General features: G+C 38.9%; 1 protein-coding gene across 3 annotated transcripts in view; it reads left to right on the top strand.

Moving 5' to 3' along the window:
* DNAH5 (dynein axonemal heavy chain 5) overlaps positions 1-26,038 on the top strand; it is a 319,273-nt gene that overhangs the window by 218,583 nt on the left and 74,652 nt on the right. For all 3 annotated transcript variants that reach the window (XM_085001716.1, XM_085001717.1, XM_085001715.1), the window contains 8 exons: positions 619-741; positions 934-1,147; positions 2,434-2,657; positions 5,561-5,759; positions 11,495-11,667; positions 17,311-17,441; positions 20,839-20,992; positions 21,496-21,763. In XM_085001716.1, coding sequence (XP_084857842.1) covers positions 619-741; positions 934-1,147; positions 2,434-2,657; positions 5,561-5,759; positions 11,495-11,667; positions 17,311-17,441; positions 20,839-20,992; positions 21,496-21,763 — 1,486 coding nt within the window. The remainder of the gene's footprint in view (positions 1-618; positions 742-933; positions 1,148-2,433; positions 2,658-5,560; positions 5,760-11,494; positions 11,668-17,310; positions 17,442-20,838; positions 20,993-21,495; positions 21,764-26,038) is intronic.

Here is a 26,038-nt window from a genome sequence, read left to right as displayed (position 1 = left end):
GGCCGGTGGCTGCAGCTCCGATTCAACCCCTAGCCTGGGAACCTCCATATGCCATGGGAGTGGCCCAAAGAAATAGCAAAAAGACAAAAAAAAAAAAAAAAAAAAAAAGAATTGGGTCTCCATTTCCCCCAGTCCTGTAGAGCTCCTGCACACAAGCCCCACTGGCCTTCAATGCCAGATGCTGCAGGGGCTCTTTCTCCCAGTGCCAGATCCCCACACGTGAGAGTTTGATGTGGGGCTCAGAACTCTTACTCCTGTAGGTGAGTCTGTGAACCAGTTAGTTTCCAGTCTGTGGGGCTTCCCACCCAGGTGGTATGGGGTTGTTTATATCACGAAATCGCCCCTCCTACCTCTTGATGTGTCCTCCTCTTTTTCTTCTGGAATAGGATATCTTTTTTAAGGCTTCTGGTCCATTTGGGTGAAGAATGCTCAGTCTTTAGTTGTGAATTTTGTTGTTTTTAGGAGGGAAGTTGAGCTGTAGTCCTTCTATTCTACCATCTTAATCCCGTCCTCAAATGTTCCTAGGATTTTAAAATGATTGACCATGTCTTAGGGGATATTTTCACAGATGTTTCTCTTATTATTTTTTTTGTTATTGTTGTTGTTGCTGTTTGACAGAGGACAATAGAGAGCTATGTGGATAAACGCATGGGCACAACATATGGCCCTCCAGCAGGAAAGAAGATGACGGTTTTTATTGATGATGTGAATATGCCAATAATCAATGAGTGGGGAGACCAGGTATATTGATCCTATTGTGCCCTTGATTTGCCTATTTCTTCATTGATTTATTTTTTGATGAGTAAATATTTTTCTGTTTTCCAACATGCAATTTCTAAATTACAGGAAAGTCCACCCATTATTTGAAAACAAAGAGTTAGGTGCTGGGATATAAAGGAATGGCATTTTAACTCTGAAAGTTGTCTTTCTTAGGTTACAAATGAAATAGTACGACAGCTGATGGAACAGAATGGATTTTACAACCTAGAGAAGCCTGGGGAGTTTACCAGCATTGTGGATATCCAGTTTTTAGCAGCTATGATCCATCCTGGGGGTGGACGCAATGATATACCCCAAAGACTTAAGAGGCAATTCTCTATATTTAACTGCACGCTGCCCTCTGATGCTTCTGTGGACAAGATCTTTGGTAAAATGAATGTCAGTGGGACATGGGAGGGAAGGACACTTGCTGTGTTCCAATGAGAAAATATCCACCCAGAGGTCAACAGAGAAAGAGCTCCTTTGGGTGGCTCCTTAATCTTGTGCCCTCTTCACTCGCAAATAATATATGTTGTTTATATAAGGATTTATTATGTAGATGTACTGGGTTGGGTATAAGGTAGATATTTTCTATATATGTATGACTTCAAGTAACTGCCACCAACTTCTTAAGTCAGGAGGTGAAACATTAAATGATCTTGGACATGATGAGATGCTTTCCTTATGGATACACATTGGTCTGGATTGATATACCAAAAGTTTGTGTAGCTGATACTCTAGCCAAACCATATAATGATTTTGGCCAAAGGAAATAATACTGTACAGAGTGGGGATGATCCAGAGTGTAATCCTCAGAGTAATGTATAGGCTTGTAACAAATCGTTGATTGATTGCGTATGAGGTATTTCAGAAGTAACCTCACTGAAGGAACATGAGGCCAATAGATAACCATAATTATTTAACTGAGTAATGAAAATGAGTTTAGAAACTGATTTTGGAATCACTCTTTTCAGAAGAAGAGTGTAAAGTTATGCATGCATTCGTGTTAGGTATTAATTTACCATTTCTGAAACTGCGACTGAGAAAAAACTCATTAGGATTACCCTAATTAATTTCTTGCAGACCAGAATGTCCTCTTAACACCCTAGGCTAGTGGAGTATGGCAGTGTCTGCTTTCAATTGCAGCTGTGGGCAAAGGTTTGGAAACCAAATGACATGGGAATTATCTAAACTTGGAAGAAGTAAAATGGACCAGAAAGAATGTCTGTTATCACTTTTAATTATTCTTTTTTGCCTGGAAAATTTTATCTGTAAAGTAAATTAAAGTATTTTATAATGCATGGAGAGGCAACAGAAGATTGGAGAAATGCTAGAGGATTCATGAAACTTCCTTTTTTCTTACCTTTTTGTAAGGCAACTTTATATATTCCTCATTGTTACCCATTTCATAATATTTAATTAGTTCAGCTAGAGTTTTCAATAATATTGCTTAATCAACTTTTCAGTATTTGAATGCTAACTTGCTTGAACCTATATCTACTTTTTAGATTTAAAAAAACCCAAAGAACATTAATTGATAGAAGTTTCTTTAACAGGTGCTTATCTATCAAAATGTGTAATTATGTTTGTACTTAACATTATAATGTTTTAATTTTAATTTAGCTGATTTGAATTGTTAGCCAAAATGTTGTGATTTTTTTTCCCCCTTTTCAGGAGTGATTGGGGTAGGTTACTACTGTATCCAGAGGGGTTTCTCAGAAGAAGTGAGAGATTCAGTGATGAAATTAGTTCCCCTGACACGCCGACTATGGCAGATGACGAAGAGTAAAATGCTTCCCACTCCTGCAAAATTCCATTACGTTTTTAACCTTAGAGATCTTTCTAGGATCTGGCAGGGAATGCTGAACACCACTTCAGAGGTTATCAAGGAACCAGATGTAAGTGATACATAAGAGAGTAAAACAAGTAACTTTGTTATTTATTATAAACTCTAAACATTCTTAATAATGTAATTTTTAGTGGAATTACAGAAATATTTTGGAATATTTTAGCATGGGCTTTTTTTTTTCTTTGCTGCGTTTCATTAACATAAATAAGGGCAAATGATGCCAGAAGTTTTCTCTTAAAAAATTCCAATTAAATTTGGTTTATGTTCAAGGAAATGGTATACACAATTATCATCTAATGAGTAGGATAAAAGAAACAATTGATTTTATTTTCTTGTCATAAGATAATTTTCTTATACTAAATAGTAGAAAGGATTGCTTTTACTTTGCTGTATAATAATCTTCATATTATTCATATTATGAATACCAACTGACATTTTAACTTAAAAAAGTAATTATCTTTATAAATTTTCAAAATTGAAGAAAGAAACCATTTTATTATTAATCATGCATGATCTTTCCTTTCCATATGATGAAATACACTAAAAGAATTACATATATTGGTAAAACTGAAAAGAGACATAAGAGTATAAAGTTCATATGACAGAAAACTGAGCATTTGTACATATGCTTGAATATAGCAGTTCCTAGCATTCTAAGAATTCTCTTTGAACTGAAAGGGAATTCTAGTATGTAAAATGCAGTATGTGTGTAATTTGTAAAATTGTCAAGTATGTAATATGTAAACACGCAGCATGCCTTTTTTTTTTCCCCAAGCATAGCCTATGTGCTCATGCTAAGGCAGCATCACTCTCTTTGTCACCCTTTTATGGACCTGAGGTGGTAGTTAAGCAAGTAGATTTTAGGGGACTTCTCCACATAATCACATAGAGACAGTTGAGATGTCAACCAAATTGTCACTAGGCACATCACATGTTGACTATTAAAAAAACCCAGGGAGTTCCTGTCGAGGCGCAATGATTAACGAATCTGACTAGGAACCATGAGGTTTGGTCCCTGGCCTTGCTCAGTGGGTTAAGGATATGGCGTTGCCTTGAGCTGTGGTGTAGGTCGCAGACAAGGCTTGGATCTGGCGTTGCTGTGGCCCTGGTGTAGGCCGGCGGCTACAGCTCCAGTTATATCCCTAGCCTGGGAACCTCCATATGCCGCGGGAGAGGCCCTAGAAGATGGCAAAAATACCCCAAAAAACAAAAAACCCAGCTTTGCCCCAGATGCTCACAAGGTAGGTAACTACACTGACTCCAGGGCATTTTGAGAAAAACTCACTCTTCTAGTTACAGAGAATTGGGAGTCGTTTTAGCAGCAGTGAGCATGTTAAGTTCATTTTTTCTCTCAAAGTTACTGACAAATTAATGGTATTGTGGAATGTGGTTTTTCAATAATACTTTTTGAGTAGTATTTTTTATTATTGTTTTTTAACTTTTTAATTTTTATCTTTTAAAATTTAATTTTATTGGAGTATAGTTAACTTACAATGTTGTTTTAGTTTCAGGTGTACAGTTTAGTTTCAGGTGTATAGTTAAGTGAATCAGTCATACATATACATATATCCATTCTTTTTTCCCATATGGGTTATTACAGACTATTGAGTAGATTTTCCTGTACTACACAGTAGGTTCTTGTTGGATTCTTATTTTATTCTTATTTTTCTTATTGTATTCTCATTATTCTTATTTTTCTCTTCACCAGACTCCTCCTCCACCAAACTTACTAACGCCTTACCAAACCAGGTCACATCATCAGACGTGGCTAGGTTTGATATTATCATGAACTTTTGTCTGAACTGAATCATTATAGGTATTTAATGCAGGCCGGCAGCTCCAGCTCCAGTTATACCCCTAGCCTGGGAACCTCCATATGCCATGGGAGCGGTCCTAGAAAATGGCAAAAAAAACCCCAAAAAACAAAAAACCCAGCTTTGCCCCAGATGGGGCAGTTCTAGCTATTGGTATTATCATGAACTTTTGTCTGAACTGAATCACTATAGGTATTTTACGAAACTTTTATTTTCTGGCAACCAAGTAGCAATTTATCTTCAGTAAGTAATGGCTTTTAAACCTTCTAACTTGCAAAACATTGTCAAGTTAGGAAACTTCCACCAGTCTTTCATAGCAAATAATGAGCTTAGACAAACATTTGTTGTTCTTGCTATAGGAACGGGTACATTGAGCAATTAATTCTCTCAACTTCCAGTTAACTTTGGGCCCTGGATTATTTAGATTAGATGATTGCTTTGTGCCTAAATTCCATATTTTTGCCATACATTTCCTTCATGTTGTGTTAAATAAATATATCTTTGTAATGATCTCAGTTTCATATGCGAGAGTTGTTTATATGCTACATTTATATTATGCCACTTGAATGCAGGTGTCTTATCCAGACTAATTGATCACAAACTTAAGATTTTTACATAGAATATTAGGGTTGATCATGGTATTCTGTCTAGAGATGTTTTTGTTTTAATTTAGAGACTGAACATGAAAGGACACTATTTTCTATTTAATATACTTGAATGAGATCAATTTGGAATGAAGTATATTTTAACTTTTTATGTATTTATTTTTAATAGGACAGTTGTATTCATGGATGATTTCTTGTATACTCAGACTGTGAAACACATATTTTGTATCCCTTCATTCCCTGTACAAATGCCAGTAATGTCCCCCAGGTCATTTTGGCAACCAAAATTTTCCTTTTTTTTTTTTTTTTTTTTGGTGATAACATGCCGAACGAAAACCATTAGCCTAGATTTTTTTCTAATGGGCTCCTAAGCCTATTGTTCATATTGAAAGGAAACCAGTAATGTTAACCTTAACTTTTTACAATGTAGCATGTTAAGTCTGGGAAGATGGTGCTCTATAGTGTCATCCACTTGGATTCCAAACTCTGGCATAAAGGGAATTAATGACTCATTGTCATCTTGCCTTTTACAGGAACTGTTAAGACTGTGGAAGCATGAGTGTAAACGTGTTATCGCTGATCGTTTCACAGCATCTGATGATGTGACCTGGTTTGATAAGGCTTTAGTAAGCTTGGTGGAGGAGGAGTTTGGTGAAGAGAAAAAACTCTTGGTGGATTGCGGAAGTGACATTTATTTTGTGGATTTCTTGAGGGATGCACCGGAAGCTACAGGTAAACTCTGAAAACAGAATTTGAAACTCCCTAAAGGGGTCTCTGAAGACAGAAGGTTCAGTTCAGGAGTGTTGAATTTTTATCTAGTAAATTGTACTGAAACCAGCCTGGGACACAAGAGGTGCTCAATAAATACAGAATGAATGAATAAAGGGACCCATGAAGTTCAAAGATGAATCTTTTTTTTTTTTTGCTCTAATCGGAGCTGTAGCCACCGGCCTATGCCAGAGCTACAGCAATGCGGGAAATGAGCCGTGTCTGTGACCCACACCACAGCTCATGGCAAAGACAGATCCTTAACCCACTGATTAAGGCCAGGGAACGAATCCGCAACCTCATGGTTCCTAGTTGGATTCGTTAACCACTGCGCCACAACGGGAACTCCAAAGATGAATCATTTTTATGCCTATCAGTCTCGGACATTATGTTAGATTTGCGAGACAGGAGGGGGAGGACAATGATGCATAAGACACACAGGTGGACTTGAGGAAGGCGTCTCCCTGTACATTAACTGGGCAGGTCTCTGAACTTTCTTCAACCTGATTCTCTTTTATAAAAATGGAAATATTGATATCACTTATATGTGAAATCTAAATGGCACAGTGAACCTACCTACCAAACAGAACCAGATTCATGGACATAGAGAACAGACTGGTGGTGGCCAAGGGGGAAGGGGTTGGGGGAGGGATGGAGTTGGGGGTTGGGTTCAACATAGGCAAACTATTACGTATAGGATGGATAAACAACAAGGTTCTACTGTATAGATAGGAAACTATATTCAATACACTGTGTTAAACTATAATGGAAAAGAATACCAAAAAAAGAATGCATATAATATATGTATAACTGAATCATTTTGTCATATAGAAGAAATTAGCAGAACATTGTATAAATTGACTATACCTCAATAAAAATGGAAATATTAATATATGCATCAGGGGCACTGTGGGGAATAAATGAAATGCTATCTGTGGATGGCTGGGGCTGCCTGTGGCTCATACTCACTGCCAAATGAAAGGTAGCAAAACTGCAATGATTATTACTGTAGTATTTCCAGGTGTTGATAATAAAAAGGAAATCCTCAAATTATCTGAGAGGGCCATTGAATAAAATTAGAAAGAGGTGGGTGGTGTGGAGGCAAGATTTTGTGGTTATGGCTCTATGAAAAATTGAGAAAAATGACTTTTCTGGTGAAAAGAGGTAGTGCTTCAATTATCTTTTCCCTCAAATATAACTGAGCCTAAGTAGAATATTTTTCTTTCATTTATAAACCTCTTCTAATACTGAGAATGCATTTTAAGTTCATTTAAATTTTTCATATTTAAAAAGGTGTGTTTAAACCCATGTTATTTGTATCCTCTAAATGACTGAAGGTGACCAGGAAGCCCCTTACTAATATGATAAAGGTGTATATGATCTGTTAGGTTTCTGAGGGATAGTTGCAAAAGCAGGTCTATCCCTGGCCGTGTGGTTAGAATGCTCCTTCCACAGAAGGAAACTGACACATTTTATTTTAAATCAGGTCACACATATCCAAAAACTGTGTAAAGGTAAGAGCATTTACAAGCTAATTAGAATTTATGTATTTTTCCCCTTTAATTCAGAAGGATAAGTAATTACATTATGTTTTTCAAAAAGCAAAGCACAAATGCAACATTTTGGGTCGGGGGGAGGCTGGAAGTTGGGTGGGATGGGGTGAAGGAGTCTAGAGGCAAACAGAACCCTTTGTGACTTCAAAGCATTTTGTTTCTTAAAACTTGAACTGAAACAATGAAGTGACTATCGAGATTCAATTAGTGAGAGCTTTGCAGATAGGCCAGTTTTAAGAATTATGTTAAATGAGTTTCCTTGCTTTATCATGAAAAGGTTAATATACTTTATATTAGAACAGGCTCAATTAAAAGTAATTATGGACTATTAGACTTGGAAGATTCACTCTTTTTCTAGTACTCAGTGAATTTCTAAGTTGTTATTAGTGTATTCAATTAATGCTTCACTTTTTTCCCCTGTTACTGATGTTAACTGATAGTGAATTTATATATGTCCATTTTAGCTTTGTATTTGGCATTATGCTTTAAAGGGAAAGTTGGAAAAGCATTAAATTGGTATGTTGTGTTTCTAATTTGAAAAAATTGTTGATTTTATTTATTTATTTATTTTTAGGGCTGCGCCATGGCATGTGGAGGTTCCCAGGCTAGAGGTCAAATTGGAGATGCAGCTGCCAGCCTACACCACAGCCACAGCAACATCATATCCAAGCCTCATCTGCAACCTACACCACAGCTCATGGCAATGACAGATCCTTGACCTACTGAGCAAAATTTGTTAAATTTAGTACTTTTCCCAGTGAAATAATTCAGTGTTTATTTATTAATGAAATATTTTTTTCCCTATTTTCTCTCAACCCTCCACCTACATGTCCCCCAATTCATTTCTGTTTTCACCCCAACTCCAAATTCCTGAATCATAAAAATTTCCTTTTAAAATTGCACCCCCCCCCAAAATCAAATACCTGGGAATACACCTGGCCAAGGAAGTAAAAGACTTATATGCCAGGAACTATAAAACATTAATCAAGGAAATTAAAGAGGATTCAAAGAAGTGGAAAGATACTCTATGCTCCTGGGTTGGAAGAATTAATATTGTAAAAATGGCCATACTACCCAAAGCAATCTACTGATTCAGTTCAGCCCTTATCAAACTACCCATGACATTTCTCACAGAACTAAAACAAACGATCCAAAAATTTATATGGAACCACAGAACTAGAACAAACAGTTCAAAAATTTATATGGAACCACAAAAAATTGCCAAAGCAATTCTGAGGAACAAAAACCAAGTGGGAGGCATAACTCTCCCACACTTCAGGCAATATTACAAAGCCACAGTCATCAGGATAGTGTGGTACTGGTATCAAAATAGACATACAGACCAATGGAACAGAATAGAGAACCCAGAAATAAACCCTATGGTCAATTAATTTTTGAGAAAGGAGGCAAGAACATAAAATGGGAAAAAGACAGTCTTTTCAGCAAGTATTGCAGGGAAACCCAGACAGCTGCATGCAAATCAATGAAACTAGAACATACCCTCACACCATGTACAAAAATAAACTCAAAATTGCTTAAAGACTTAGCTATAAGGGTGTCTTCATCAAACTCCTAGAAGAAAACATAGGCAAAACATTCTCTGACATCCACCTTATAAATGTTTTCTCAGGTCAGTCTCCCAAAGCAACAGAAATGAAAGCAAAAATAAACCAATGGGATCTAACCAAACTCAAAAGCTTTTGCACAGCAAAGGAAACCAAAAAGAAAACAAAAAGTCAACTTGCAGAATGGGAGAAAAGAGTTTCAAATGACACAACTGACAAGGGCTTAATCTCTAAAATATGCAAGCAACTTATACACCTCAACAGCAAAAAAGCCAACAACCCGATGGAAAAATGGGCAAAAGACCTGAATAGACTGTTCTCCAAAGAAGATATACAAATGGCCAACAAGCACATGAAAAAATGCTCAACATCCCTGGTTATTAGAAAAATGCAAATCAAAACTACCATGAGGGAGTTCCCGTCTTGGCGCAGTGGTTAACGAATCCGACTAGGAGCCATGAGGTTGCGGGTTCGGTCCCTGGCCTTGCTCAGTGGGTTAACGATCCGGTGTTGCCGTGAGCTGTGGTGTAGGTTGCAGACGCGGCTCGGATCCCATGTTGCTGTGGCTCTGGCATAGGCCAGTGGCTGCGGCTCCGATTCGACCCCTAGCCTGGGAACCTCCATATGCCGCGGGAGCAGCCCAAAGAAATAGCAAAAAAAGACAAAAAAAAAACAACAAAAAAAAACTACCATGAGGTACCACCTCACACCAGTCAGAATGGCCATCATTAATAAGTCCACAAATAGCAAATGTAGGAGGGGGTGTGGAGAAAAGGGAACCCTTCTGCACTGTTGGTGGGAATGTAAGCTGGTACAACCACTATGGAGAACAGTATGGAGGTACCTTAGAAAACTGTACATGGAACATATAACCCAGCAACCCCACTCTTGGGCACATATCCGGACAAAACTTTTCTTGAAAAAGACACATGCACCCGCATGTTCATTGCAGCAGTATTCACAATAGCCAAGACATGGAAACAACTCAAATGTCCATCGACAGATGATTGGATTAGGAATATGTGGTATATATACACAATGGAATACTACTCAGCCATAACAAAGAACAAAATAATGCCATTTGCAGCAACCTGGATGGAACTAGAAACTCTCATACTGAGTGAAGTGAGTGAGAAAGGGAAAGACAAATACCGTATGATATCACTTATATCAGGAATCTAATATATGGCACAAAGGAACCTTTCCACAGAAAAGAAAATCATGGATTTGGAGAATAGACTTGTGGTTGCCTATGGAGAGAGGGAGGGAGTGGGATGGACTGGGAATTTGGGGTTGATAGCTGCAAACTATTGCTTTTGGAATGGATGAGCAATGGGATCCTGCTGTGAAGCACTGGGAACTATATCTAGTCACTTATGATGGAGCATGATAATGTGCAAAAATAGAATGTATACATGTATGGGTAACTGGGTCACCATGCTGTATAGTAGGAAAAAAATTGTATTGGGGAAATAACTAAATTTTTTTTAAGAAGAAATAAAATGTCCATTAAACTGGTATCATTTTCAGAGAGGTACTATATAGCATGTGTCAACCATGTGAGTGTTGAAAATATGTGATAGGAGTCAGTTATTCACCAAGTTAGGACTTATTTTTGGATTTGTAAAAGATCTCTATGTTGGATAATAACGTGGTGTCGGCCCTGCATGAGAAGACTAAATGAATGAAGTCTAAATTGTTCTGAGTGCCTGCAAATGGATCAAATGGCATTCAAAATAATTACTCAGTTTTTCATTAGGACTGTGACTATACTTCCAACTTTTCAGAGATACACTCTTTACGGTTGAAAACACGCTATATAAAATTGTTAAAAGTTATTATCATGGAAAAATAAATTATGGAAAAACAAAAATAATAGAATGAATTCTTTTTAAAAGAGAGGGCCACAGAGAAAACATCAGCTCAATAATATGTATTCAAAATATTTTCTAATAAATGGAACCAAAAATATCTGTACCTTATATTCTATTGCTTATTTATACCTTAAAAGCCTGGATGGATTTAGGCTACATTGTATCATTTTGTGTTTCAAAGATAATATACTTTGTGTTCATTCTCCTCTTGATTTCCCTGATTCTAAAAATAAACTGGTTTATTAGAAAAAAATAAAAATAAAAATTTCCTAAGCAAATGCAATGACCTTTTTCTTTTTATTCTTATTAAAAAATCCTTTAATTCTCAATCTCTCTTCCTGATCTTGACATTAAATCCCTGGTTTTTCCATCTTCACTTTGGCTGTTAAGTGAATATCTCTGGGAAGACACTTGGTCTGCCAATGGTCTGTTAGGGATTCAAATTCAACACAGTATATATGACATTCTTTGAAACTGACCCTTTCTAGACATGAAAGAATTAAGATTGCATATGATCACAAAAATTCTAAGGCTGTTTACTATTGTTTGCTTTCTTTCTTTCCTGAAAAATATACTCTGACATTTGGATAAAAGTCAGTATTATTCAGTGCAAAATTGTAGATCTGAGTGTATTAATTTAGGTTGAAGGGTGTGGTAAAGTCCAGTGATTTGGAGAAACTTAATTGATTCTTCTTCCTCAACCCCAGGTGAAACATCTGAGGAAGCTGATGCTGATTTGCCCAAAATTTATGAGCCAGTTGAATCTTTTGATCACCTAAAGGAGCGTTTAAACATGTTCCTTCAGCTCTATAACGAGAGCATCCGAGGTGCGGGCATGGATTTGGTGTTCTTCACAGATGCAATGCTTCACTTAGTCAAGGTCAGTGGCCATGTCCAGTAGTGTCTCCCCAAAGTTACAGAATCGCCTTCTTCCCTTCTCTTTCATTTTCATCTCCTAAGAGAAAATTCACTTTAAAAATAAACTCATTCTTATACCTCAATTTAGTTTCTAAAATGAATGAAACATGTCACACCTTTGGGTTTAAAATTAGACCATGTGTATGTACGTCAAATGTGTGATGTGATAATTTTATTCAGTGTTGCCATTCACCTTCCAGCTCAATGTTTTCATTACATTGAAGGAATGTGGTTGCCATCTGAGTTCAAAGCACAGGCACAAAGTCTGCTTTTTTTTGTATCATGCAAAGGATAGCTATAAAATATAGTGCATTAGCTTTGAGGACATTATGCTAAGTGAAATGAGCCAGTTACAAAAACACAAATACTGTATGATTCTCCTTTTATGAGGTACCTAGAGCAGTAAATTCATAGAGACAGAAAGCAGAATGGTGATTGCCAGAGTCTGGGGAGAGGGAAGGATGGTGAAGTACTGTTTAAAGGACACAGTTTCAGTTTTGCAAAATGAAAAAGGAGTTTTATAAATTGATTGCCCAACAGTGTGAATGTACTTAATGCCATTGGACTATAAACTTAAAATGGTTAAGAAGTAAATTTACGTGTATTTTACCACAAATGGAAATAATAATTTAAAATGGTGCATAAGCATTTGACTTTGAGCTGGGATGAAAATTCTGTTTTAATGAAATCTTCCAGAAAGTACCATTTCTTTTCTACTTTTTCGTGTCATTACGGTTTCCATTCATAGGAGAGTTGATCCCCAAATGTTGAAAGTAAAAATATTTTATTTACTTGATGACTTTTGTGACCTGATTAATCAATGGCTGAAGATAATGCTGTTTAAAATCCGGGTTGTTGATATTCTCACTTTGTTCATGTCAATTATTTTTTTCAGACCACATCTTTTAAAGGTGAAGAAGACAATTCAGGGCTGTCTTCCATTGCTTAAGTTTAACGATGAGGAACAATCTTGTAATTACACATTGTCACCTCTAATAATTATGGAATCTTAGAAGTGGAGGGGGTTTTAGAGGTTATCTAGTCAGCCCTTCCTCTGAAAGATGAAGAGTGTGAGGAAAGCATTTCCACAAGGCTGGACTAAGTTGGGGTAAAGGAGGAAGGCAGAGAGTGTGTTCTGGGACTGAATGTCCCCAGAATGAAGATCCTCAGCTTGAAAGTTCTGAAGTCTCAGAATGAGACATCTCTACTGAATTATGAGCACAGATGTTCTTCCAAAGTCAAGTAACATTTTGAAATTAGTTCTAATTTATAGTTAAGCATTTCAGGAAGAATAGAGATACTGTCATATTTAATGATTAAAAGGAAGAAGACCAAAAGAATGACATTTTCTAGAAATATAATATCAAAGGCGACTTCATAATTACATGTCTATTGGAGACAAAATCTGGCTTTGGGATTTCATGACAGCTTAAATTGAAATGAGGTCATCTATGGAAGTCTTGTGCTGGAGGAGGTTTGCTGGAGCTGTCTTTTTTTATGGGTTTTGCAGCACAGATGATGATGAGCTATGAGTGTTTCTTCGCTTTGTTTGGGCATGACATTTCGAGGCACATGTGCCTCCGCACAGGTGCTTGACTGTATTCTTCCTCACTCACAGCCTCTGGCGTGCCTGCTCTGGGATTGGCCGGAGAATCTGTGACTGGAGACTTTGAGCTGAAATGTTACATTCCTCACTATCTTCCAGGCCAGCCCTCTCTTCTACACTCTTGCTTACAGTGTACAGTTCTATCCAAGCTCTGTGTCATGTTAGGTGTGAGCCTTGAAATATGTGACCTAGTTATAAGACATGATTGAAGCCAAGAGAGGGATTGCAGCAAAACAGGATGTGACGCCAGACCAAGCATATTTTTTTAGTTCCTTTCTTAACTAAAATAATGATTTTCTTTTTTTGTTTTTTTGTTTGTTTTTTAGGGCCGCATCTGCAACATGTGGAAGTTCCCAGGCTAGGGGTCGAATCACAGCTGCAGCTGCCGGCCTATGCCACAGCCACAGTAATGTGAAATCTGAGCCATATCTACACCACAGCTCATGGCAACACTGGATCCTTAACCCACCTGCATCCTCATGGATACTAGTCGGGTTTGTTACTGCTGAGCTATGATGGGAACTCCTTGATCTTCTTTTAAAACCAAGAATATCTCTGTAATATCTCTTTTGTCTCTTTGGTTAAAGTTCAAATCATGGTGTCTATAGTTTTTCATGATCTAACTCCTACCTACCACTCTACCCCTTGTAGGTGGTGCTCTGCTTAGGATATAATCCAGAATCAGTTGCTTATGTTTCAACACATCCTGATTCCAAAGCACCCCATCAATACTGCATTCTCAGCAGGTGTTGCATAGAATTTATCTATTTGTCTGCTCTACCAGACCTAAGCTCTAAGCTCTATGAGGGCAGACACCCAACTTATTCCCCTTGGTTTTCATATGATGGGGTGTTGCTGAAACAGGCACATTTGTGATGCTTGATTAATAGGTTTGGAATTTAATCAAGTCCCCATTATGGCCCTAAACAACCCTTTGCACCTTATCTTCTGATATTTCCATCTCTGGAACAGAAGTTCCCACCCTTGTGAAGACCCCTCAGGCCTTTTGCTGATTCTGAGACTTTGTGCATACCATTCACCCTTAAAATTTAGCCTAACCCCTGCCTACTGTGCCACCTTCTTTGCTTGATAAACTTCTGGTTATTGTTTAAGATCTAGATCAAATGCCAGCCCCACACTTGAGACTCACCTTCACAAGCAGTGTTGTTCCCTTTGCATTCTTTCCTCCAGTTGCCATCCTCCTGTCCACTTCAGCACTTACCATGGTGCATTATTACTAGGTCCCTCTCCTCTGCTAGAATGTGAGCACCTGCTAGACAGGATGGGCATTGTTAATTTTTAAAGTATTTGCTAATGAAATTGAACAATGTATATCACAATTTGTGGATAATAGAACAAAAAAGCCCTATTTGACAGTTCTTACTTCACTGTGTTTTCTCTTATAATTTTTGCTTTTAAGTAGACTCTGAGTTTTTTGAGTCTGCTTTTAAAGTCTTCTATTTGTGTATTTACATGTTCATTCGTCAAATATGTACTGAGGGTTTATTATATGCTAGAAACTGGGAAAGGAAGCTTTTAGTATAAGACCTAAATTCAGCTGCAGGAAAAGATGTTGGGATGAAAGTTCCCAATACCTGACCTAAAACAATTATTCAAAGCCTTAATATATTCACCAGCATTAGCTAAAGGAAGTGGTTATGACAAAAGCCATGTTATTTAAACAATGTTAAGACACAGAAGATCCTAAGATGGCCTGCAGTATCTTCTTACTTGCCTTATCTATGCCTCTTGAAGCAATACCAGGGAAAGAATTTGTGAACAGACACTGGCAAAATCCTAAGAATTCTTGCCAGTACCACTCCTCCTCTGTCTACAACAACTTAGGAGAGTCACTTGGAGAGGGTGAGTGGGAGGCTGGAAGAACAGTGCATCACCCACCCATCCTCCCAGGATTGGTGGATCAGGTTCTTAGGTTCACCAGGAAAATGGTCTCCACTTCCCAGGGCTCGCACTAAGTCCAAAAGCAAGAGTAGTCCCAGCAGGAAGAGAGTATACCCCATGCCAGTAGAAGGAATCCTGAGAAAGGATATTTAACAAAATCTTGCAAGAATGCAGAGCCCAGGTTATGCCAGAAAGCTTCCACCAGGCACAGTGAAGTAATCCATTCTCAGCCCCTATATAACTCTCGATCTTTAGTCTCGAGAAAAGTGGACACTACAGCAATGCTGCAGGCTCAAACTTAAGAGGAAAGATAGTTATCCCGTAAGGGGAAAAATGCATCCAGGAGAGTTCTACAGTGAATTCCCTCCCCATGGGGTTGGAGAGCTGATGGCAAAAGCAGTTCATTCAATAACAGTAAGCCAAAGAAACATGGAACTTTTACCACAAAGGTGACTTGGGATGGTCTGGGGCCACTGACTGGTATAGAGCGGATTTCTGGTCTACCCAGAATCACTTAGTAGATACCTTAGGTATCACTGCTTTGCCAAATAATAAGAGTGTTTCTGCTTATTTCCTTCTTTTTAAACTCTACCATCTATGCTGTATTTTGGAAACTTTCCTGGCTTCAATTTAAATTATGTTAGTTTTCAGGAGTTCCCGTCGTGGCGCAGTGGTTAACGAATCCGACTAGGAACCATGAGGTTGCGGGTTCGGTCCCTGCCCTTGCTCAGTGGGTTAACGATCCGGCGTTGCCGTGAGCTGTGGTGTAGGTTGCAGACGCGGCTCGGATCCCGCGTTGCTGTAGCTCTGGCGTAGGCCGGTGGCTACAGCTCCGATTTGACCCCTAGCCTGGGAATCTCCATATGCCGTGGGAGCGGCCCAAGAAATAGCAACAACAACAACAAAAAAGACCAAAAAAAAAATAAATAAATAAATAAATAAATTATGTTAGTTTTCAGATATGGGGATAGTTTAATCAACTATGTGTTCTCTATTCTAAGGATACACATTGTTTTGAGATTTCTGTTCTCTTTTCTATCCTACTGAATTAGTTTGGGCAAACTGAAAGGAAACTTCAAAGTCACTTTTATTTCTCTTCTTGAAAACCCAGAGAAAGCCATAGTCTGGGCTCTCTGCTGACTCCTGTACTGGCCTTCTTCTAGTTTGCCAAAGGCACAGGCCCACTCCTCACCCTCTCTAGAACTTAAACACTATTTCATTTCAGAAATGCCTTCATTAGTCCATCCAGTTTATCTTTCTAATTTGATCCTAGACACCGCTGTCTTCCAAAATGCTTATATAGGCACTTCTTATTTTATTGCACTTCACTTTAATGCATTTAGCAGATATTGCAGTTTTTACAAATTGAAGGTTTGTGGTAATCCTGCACAAAGCAAGTCTGTTGGTGCCATTTTTCCAACAGCATTTGCTCATTTCATTTCACTGTGTCAGTTTTTTGGTAATTCTCACAATGTTTCAAACCCTCCACTGGCAACAATATTATCACTCAATATTATTACGCATGGTAATGCTCAGATGGTGGTTAGCATTTTTTAGCAATAAAATATTTTTTAATTAATGCATGTACATTTATTTTTTAGACATAATGCTATTGCACAATTAATAGTATAGTGTAAACATAACTTTTTTTTTTTTTTTTGTCTTTGCCATTTCTTGGGCTACTTCCACGGTATATGGAGGTTCCCAGGCTAGGGGTCGAATCAGAGCTGTAGCCGCCGGCCTACGCCACAGCCACAGCAACGCCAGATCTGAGCTGCGTCTGCGACCTATGCCACAGCTCACGGCCATGCCGGATCCTTAACCCACTGAACAAGGCCAGGGATTGAACCCGCAACCTCATGGTTCTTAGTCGGATTTGTTAACCACTGAGCCACGACGGGATCTCCCATAACTTTTATATGTACTGGGAAAATAAAAAAAAATTGTGTCATTTGCTTTATTGCAATATTTGTTTCATTATGGTGGTATAGAACTGAACCTGCATTATCTCTGAGATATACCTGTATTGGAGAAATAGGCAACAAGTGGAATGTTTACATGTTAAATGATACCTGCTTTTTCTGTTCCATCTTCTAGATTTCACGTGTCATTCGTACTCCCCGGGGAAATGCCCTCCTGGTTGGGGTGGGTGGATCTGGAAAGCAGAGCTTGACAAGGTTGGCTTCGTTCATTGCTGGCTACACGTCCTTCCAGATCACTCTAACCAGGTAACACACTTTCATTTTAATTAACCTGAAATAGATTTTGATAAACTGTTCTTAGAGGCCACTTGGAATTAAGAATGCATTATTCCAGAGTTCTTGTCGTGGCTTGGCAGAAACGAATCTGACTAGCATCCATGAGGATGCAGGTTCGATCCCTGGCCTCACTTAGTGGGCTAGGAGTTACATTTGAGGTCCTGGAAGCAGTTAAAGATGGTTGGTGTATAGTGTCAGGAGGGAAGTGGGAATGGAAGAGAAATGGAGGCCTTTGGAGGTGTTATAAAGAATTTGGACTTGATCCTGGACCAATGGGAAACTGTTAATGAGTCACCACCAGGGAAGGAATGTTAGATTTGCTTGTACAAAAACGGATGGAAGGAGCTAAGCCGGAGGGGTATGAAAGTTGTCTTGGCATCTCTTCAAGAGATGGTGGTGTCCCGAGTGGTAGCAGTGAGAGTGGAGGAAAGAGGGACGATTTCATAGACCCTTGGGAAGCTGCAGGCCTTTAGACTTGGTTCCAACTTTGGAACCTGGTTCTGGCTTGGAAAACTAGGTGGTTGGCATTGCTTCTCATCAAGAGAGGGAACCGCAGAAGAGTTATTATCAGGTATGTGTGTGCAGCACAAGGAGAATTAGGAGGTGAGAAGTGAATATGGGAGTTCCCATTGTGTTTCAGCCATTAATGAACCCCACTAGTATCCATGAGGATGAAGGTTTGATCCCTGACCTTGCTCAGTGGGCTAAGGATCCACCGTTGCTGTGAGTTGTGGTGCAGTTCGCAGATGTGGCTTGGATCCAGTGCTACTGTGGCTGTGGCGTAGGCCCGCAGCTACAGCTCCGATTTGACCTGGAGCCTGGGAAATTCCATATGTTGTGGGTGTAGCCCTAAAAAAGAAAGAAAGAAAGAGAAAGAAGGAAAAAGTAAACTCGTAGAGATAAGCAGAGGTGGTGTAGAAATTCCACACAGAAGTTCAGGATTAACTGAGAGATAAGGTGAAAAGCCAGTTTTGGAACTTTAATTGCACTGAAAATTGTTAGAAGTTAATTTCTAGGTGTGAGAGCAAGAGGCTTATCTGCTGAGCACTGACCAAGCATTGGCTTGGCCCCACAGGGCAAAACATGCTACTGATCTGCCTCATTAATGGAGGCCCATAGCCACCTGCTGGGACAAAGGTTGAAAATGATTAAATGTTGGATTTGGGGTTCCAGATACTCAAGTTGTTGTTACATCTTTTATTTGGTCTAAATTACTGGATTCTGCTCAAAAAATCAATCCAAAGTTTTTGCTGTTTTTTTTTTTTTTTCAAGTACTAAAAGAGAAGGAATTCTAGTTACCTTGGGTTTAGTCATTCTAGTTTATGATTAGAAGCAGAGTTACCTAAAAGATAACCCGCTCAGGAAAGAGATTGAAGTCTGAGATTTTTGTTCTTAACGTGTATAAAACTCTTATCATTTTCAAAGCATTTTTACATACACAAGCTAATTTGATCTTCAAAAGAGTTTTTTGACTGTGAGTTAGTAAGATATATAGGCCATTTTATAGCTGAAGCTCAGAGAGGCTATGATTTGCCTAAAATCCCAGATAAACTTGGGAATTGACAGCAGTATTTCTGGCTTCTGGTCTGCCATGACTTTCACTATTCCATGCTCCCTCAGAAAACATATCTTATGAGTTCTTTTTCTCTGGGATAAATTAGTTCCTCTGCATATCATACTGGGAATGCACCAGCGCTGATGAAAAGGAGGGTCAGGGCCTTCTCGGCCTTTGCATAACCTCCCAGAGACCATCCTGCTGCACTGGCCTTTGCAGAGTCATGTGGTCAAGGCTCAGGAAGCAAGAGCCTCACCTTTGGGAAGCATGGCCATTTATTAGATGACTCAGATGATGTTATCTGAGGCAATGGGGCCCTTGAGATGCAGGGGACTGGGCTAAAAGTTTTCCCCATCCCTCTTTCTTTCTTTCTTTTTCTCTCTTTCTTTCTTTCTTTCTTTCTTTCTTTCTTTCTTTCTTTCTTTCTTTCTTTCTTTCTTTCTTTCTTTCTTTCTTTCTTTCTTTCTTTTTCTTCCTTCCTTCCTTCCTTCCTTCCTTCCTTCCTTCCTTCCTTTCTTTCTTTCTTTCTTTCTTTCTTTCTTTCTTTCTTTCTTTCTTTCTTTCTTTCTTTCTTTCTTTCTTTTTCTTCCTTCCTTCCTTCCTTCCTTTCTTTCCTTTCTTCCTTTCTTTCTTTCCCTCCTTCCCTCCTTCCCTTCCTCCCTTCCCTCCCTCCTTCTCTTTTTCTTTCAACTATGTCTTTGAAAATTTTTCTCATCTCTCAGATGTCATTTCTCTAGAAGTCTTCTTAAAACATTGATGCATGGTAGTGGAATTTCTGGTTCTAGGATTTAGATTTTATATGTTAAAAAAAGCACAGAATATAGAAGTTAAATATTTGATAGCTTTTTAAAAATGAAAAGGCAGGGTTCCCTCAGTGGAACAGCAGGTTAAAGTTCCTTTGTGGCTTTGTCACAGTTGTGGTGTGGGTTTGATCCCTGGCCCTGGAACTTCAGCATGCTGCAGTTGTGGCCCTCGCCCCCCGCCAAAAAAAAATCAGAAGGCCACTTAGTTTTGTGCTCTGAACTCTAAGTTCGTTTAATTCAAGTAATAATTTAGCGAGCCTGAGTTTCCAGGATTGGAATATTTTAATTTTCACTTTTAGCCATAACAATCTGCCCTATATTGGGACCTCTGTAATATTTCATGATTGCAAGGTGACTTCCACCACAGGATGCTTTGGACATGAAAGATTTAGAGTGAGATATTTAATAATGTTTCTAGCAACTCTACAACACTGTACTGACAGCTCAGAAAACTCTACCCCTTGAGATCCAAAGATGTGATGAAAACAGTTGTGCTTGGGGTGAGAGGGGCCTCATTTACAGTAGGGTTTCTCTCTCACCACAATGTAATGAAGACTTGAAATGACTTAGTTCAGTTTAATTCAATTTACGAGGCACCTTCTAAAATATCAATTGTAGATGGGTGCTTAGTAAATATTCTGCTTTGGGTTTTTTTGCTTTTTCATTATCTTTACCATCAACTGCTTCCAAAATGAAACATGTGTACACATTCTGATGGCATTTAGTTGTGGTAAAAATTATACTTCTGTTTCAGGTTGAATTTTCACTTGAGATGTGTGTGTGTATGTAAAAATATAATGTCTCATAAAGTGTGAAGCTTTAAAAATTATTTTCATTTTTACAAGTAAATACAACAAACCAGTAACATTGACATAAAATAAAATATCTAATCTGATGGCACAATATCAGCATGTTTTTGGTTAACCAAATGGCATAAAGCACTGCTATATGCGTCTTTCCTTCCCATTAAAATATTTTAGCTAATGACTCAATGACAATATTTCTTTAGATCCTACAACACATCAGATCTGATGGAGGACCTAAAAACTTTGTATAGAACAGCTGGTCAGCAAGGCAGAGGACTCACTTTTATTTTCACAGACAATGAGATTAAAGATGAGTCGTTTTTGGAATATATGAATAATGTTTTATCATCGGGTGAGGTAGGAGGTCATTTACTCTTTCTTTCTTTCTTTTTACCTTTTCAGATTCCCTCCAAAGTTAGAGCTCTCTGTATTTCCTTCCATAAAAGTTCTGAATAAGTCCTATTATTAGGGATTAGGTGATCTGTATGAAGAATGGCTACTTTTCTATGGGGTTTTTGAAGAATAAGACTCCCAATTCAAATGTGGAGCTATGTATTGAAAACGTTAATGAAAGTTCCAAGTGAGAAATGGAAAAACAGAAGAAGCAGGTTGTAAGGAAAGCCAATTGGATTTTTGATATGTCCATTTATTCCCTTAAAGGGCTATAACTTTCCAGCTAATAATAGAATCATTTGTGTATTTTAAAACATGATGTATCTCATCTTGAGGGCTGTTGGTTGATTTTCCAAAGGTGGCTACAAGGACATAAATGAAGGAACGACATTATGCAATTAAACTGTATGTTTTGATCTGTGTTCATATGTCTATACTGAGTTTGCGTATCTGCACTTTTTTCAAAGGTCTCCAACCTATTCGCTCGTGATGAAATTGATGAAATTAATAGCGATCTCACATCAGTCATGAAAAAGGAACACCCCAGGCGCCCTCCTACCAGTGAGAACCTGTATGACTACTTCGCGAGTCGGGTCCGGCAGAACCTTCACATCGTGCTCTGCTTTTCACCGGTGGGGGAGAAATTTCGAAATCGAGCTTTGAAATTCCCCGCCCTTATTTCAGGATGCACTATTGACTGGTTCAGCCGATGGCCTAAGGATGCCTTAGTTGCTGGTGAGTGTGGTGGACATTTTTATGTCAGAGTTTCTGGTTTAGTGTGTGTGTGTGTGTGTATGTGTGTGTGTGTGTGTGTGTGCATTTATTTATTTATATTCTGTGCTGTTCGGTTTTCTCTATTGGATTGAGCCAAAAGTCACTTTGTCCAGTGTTTGAGGATTTTTGCAAGACTGTTCTCTTTCTCATTTGGCAGCTATTTTTTTTCCACAGAGCGTGATTATCAGCAAATAAGATGTTTCCTCTGTACCCCCTCGGATTAAATTACAGTGATTCTAGTGTTTTCAGCGTTGTTGAAAGCTTTGTCTCATTTGATCCCCAGCCAGGTTCTAGGACCTCACAGGAGGGCACAGAAGATTTAATCTCTTTCATAGCATCTGTGTGTTTTTAAGTGAGTTAGTTGGTCGACCTCAGAGTGGTTTGGGCCAAGTGTCTCTTGGACATTTCCTTCTTGTGGCTACAGTGCTGGACATCAAGAGGAAAGCATTATTCAGCAACCCTCTGGTGTTTTCTGTGCCTGAAAAGGACATTAAACAGAGACTTTTATGACTGGAGACTTTGCTGCTTCAGCTTCTGTCTAATCTTCCATCCCGCAGAACATTAAGCGCTTCTCTTTCTCTGAACATGAAATTGAACATAAAAGTACTATAGGAGACGTTAGAGGTCATTTCTTAAGGTTATGTTTTTTCAGCTTTTTGTGAGAAATTATCTGTGAATATTTAAAAGCTAGAGATAGGTCTCACCTCTGACCTGTTGCATCAGGACTTCAGAAGAACCCTGATTCAGGACAATAGTTTTCAAACTTTTTGTTTGATTATTGTGTTTTAATAATAATTATGAAGAGGAGTTCCCTCATGGTGTGAGTTAAGGGTCTGGCTTTGTCACTGCAGTGGCCTGGGTCACTGCCCTGGCATGGTTTCCATCCTTGGCCTGGGAACTTCCACATGCCATAGGTGTGGCTCAAAAAAATTAAGAAGAGCCTTACTGGAGTTCCCGTTGTGGCTCAGTGGTTAACGAATCTGACTGGGAACCATGAGGTTGCAGGTTCGATCCCTGGCCTTGCTCAGTGGGTTAAGGATCCAGTGTTGCCGTGAGCTGTGGTATAGGTTGCAGACGTGGCTTGGATCCTGCGTTGCTGTGGCTGTGGCTGTGGCTGTGACTGGAGGCTATGGCTCCGATTCAACCCCTATCCTGGGAACCTCCATATGCCGTAGAAGCGGCCCAAGAAGTGGCAAAAAAAAAACAAAAACAAAAACAAAAACAAAAAACCTTACTTTCCAGTAAATCAGGGCAAGTGGCCCTAATATAAAACAGTGAAAAGTCAAGTGAGGGAGGATTCTGAGGCCTCACCTTCTTATTTCCCCACCCCCCATCCTCCCTCCAGCTCTGTGGTACCTAGTGAGAAAACAACTGATTAACCATCGCCTGCCTGTTATTGGTGGAGAAAATGGGGCAGTGAAGCTGAAGGAATCATCAGAGGTTCAAGAAGCCAGTAGCATCAGCACTGGGCTAGAATCCAAATACACATGTTTAACACACTTATTCACTGGAGAAATGTTCTCAGTGCACTACTCTCTTGATAGTAATGGTTTTCCAATCTTCGGCTTTTAGACATAGAATTTTTTTTTTTTCTTTTTAGGGCCATAACTGCACATATGGAAGTTCCCAGGCCAGGGGTTGAATCAGAGCTGCAGCTGCCAGTCTTCACCACAGCCACAGCAACATGGGATCTGAGCCTCGTCTGGTCTGTGACCTACACCACAGCTCGCGGCAACTCTGGATCCTTAACCCACTGAGCAAGGCCAGGGGTCTAACCCTCATTCTCATGGCTACTAGTCAGGTTCATTACCACCGAGCCACAATGGGAACTCCAAACGTAGAATATTTTAATATATCTGATATATAAATGTATGTTTCCTCTTTTATAAGCTTTGAGAGAATACCAGTGATTTAAAATTTTAAGTCCTATTAAAATGTGAACACAACTAAGAGTAAAACTTTAAAATTCTTTTGAGTAGAATATGCAGAGCACAAAATATGCAGAGCACAAAACCACAGTACTTAACTGTGTTAAAGTTTACTATGAAATGTGGTAATTAGTATGCAAGTGCTTTGTGGAATCTCATGTAAGGGATTATTGCTAACCATAAGAATAACACTTTCAGGTGACAAGCACTGTAGTGTACTATAATTAGGATGATTTAATTTAAATAATGGAGCCCTTCCTGGCAAGTGTTTATTCCAGCGGTCCCTTCTGTTTCAAGACAAAAGTCTTTCCTTTGTTCGTTTTTCACCAATCTGCTCCATTTTTTAAAAACCTCTTTGCATCAGTCCAGGCCTAGATTACATGGAAGGCAGGGACTTTCATTTCCTGGTCCTCAGTTCCTAGTCAGTGTCCCAACTTTCATGCATGCACCTATTTCTTCAGAACATATTTATTGAGCCTCAAGCCATTTGTGGAGCCGGGCATATTGGAGGGCAAGGCAGACTCATTTCTTCACTCCACATCCTCTTCCCTGGCAAGCTCATCCACAGCCTCCTGTGTAACATGCACCATCAATTTTTATCTCCGGTCTCGTCTGTCCCCTGCTCGAAATCTGTGCATTCAACTGCCTGCTTGATATATTCTTATATATCATAAACTCCTTAAACTCAAAATGTCTAAAATGGAATTGATTCTCCTCTGGTTACTCATTCCCAGGAAAGCCCTACAATCATCCATGACACTTGGTAATCAGAGAGCTCTTTGTCCTTAACTCCTTTCTTTGCTTCGACTCTCAGGTCTACTCCATCACTAAGTCATGTCAATGCTGTCTCCTAAATATTGGTGGAACCTATCCAACGCTTTCCCTCTCTCTGGCATCCTCGGCCAAGCTATCGTTGTAACGCACCTGGAAAACTTAAATAGCTCTTTCTAATGATCTGCCCTCCTCTTTCACCTGTCTCTCATCTATCTCACATTGCCTATGGAACAGTGATAAAAAACACAAACCCAGTCAAGCTGTTTTCTGTTTAAAATCTTCCGCTGCTCTTAGGAAAAAGCGTAGTCTCTAGCATGAACTTCAAGGCTGGGAAGAGCTGACCCTGGGCACCTCCCCAGCTTCACCCGAGGTCATTTCTTCCCCCCTGCTCTGTTCTTGATTCTTCTTAAAAATTTTATTGGCGTATAATTGACTCACAAGGTTGTGTTAATTTCGGGTGTACAGCAAAGTAAATCAATTATGCATATGTAGTTATCCATTCCTTTTCAGATTCTCTTCCCGTTTAAGTTACCACATGGTACTAAGTAAAATCCCCTGTGCTATATAGTAGGTCCCTGTTACCTGTCTATTCTATGTACAATAGTGTGTATATTTCAATCCCAACACCATAATTTACCCCTCCCCCTCCACTCCCCTTTGATAAACGTAAGTTTGGTGTTGAAATCTTTGAGTCTGTCTCTGTTTTGTTAATTTTAGTGATCATTTCTATTAGATTCCATACATTAGTGATCTCATGTGATATTTGTCTTTATCTGACTTATTCACTTAGTGTGATAATCTCTAGGTCCATCCATGTTGCTGCAAATGGCATTGCTTCGTGCTTTTTATGGGTAATATGTACCACCTTTTCTTTATCCAGTCCTCTGTTCATGGACATTTTGGTAGCTTCCATGTCTTGGCTAGTGTAAGTAGTGCTGCTAAATGTCACTTCCTCAGGGAAAACTTCCCGTGTTGCCCCCCCTCCCACGTCCCGCACCCCTGCCCCGACTATGCTGGTTCCTCTGTTATCCATTTCACAGCTTTCTATATTTTTCCTTCCTGAGATTAACTACATTTTGCAACTTGTATTCTTGGTTCTATGATATGATTAATGCTTATCTGTTCTACTAAACCAAAACTCCATGGGCTCAAGGACACCATATCTTTGTTCCCAATTTCAGCAGCTACCAGTGTCTGACACCTACAGTGTTGAATCAATGAATCAGACTGTCAGAATTCATCATTCTTCCATAATATGGCCCTAACTTACCTGCAGTCTTCTCTCATCCAACACAAACCTTCTCTCTTTTTTTCAGATACACATCTTTTGTTTTATCTCTGGACATTCTTTAATCCTCTTTATTCTTCCTAGTACACTGTCCCCCTTATCAAGAGTGTTCTCTCCCATCTTAATCTAAATTCTAAAGCTTAATTAACACTCATCAGATCCTTCATTCTCCTTTTGTTCACTTAGGAATATTTAAATGTTCCCTCTTTCTTGGACCTCCAATATCTATAGTACTTAAACTTTGTA

The sequence above is a fragment of the Sus scrofa genome, chromosome 16 (assembly GCF_054392235.1).
Source record: "Sus scrofa isolate SSC_HxYL_T2T_F1_AM1 chromosome 16, Sscrofa_HxYL_maternal_Yorkshire_Landrace_v2.0, whole genome shotgun sequence".
Lineage (NCBI taxonomy): Eukaryota > Metazoa > Chordata > Mammalia > Artiodactyla > Suidae > Sus > Sus scrofa.
This window is presented reverse-complemented; position numbering and strand designations above follow the sequence as displayed.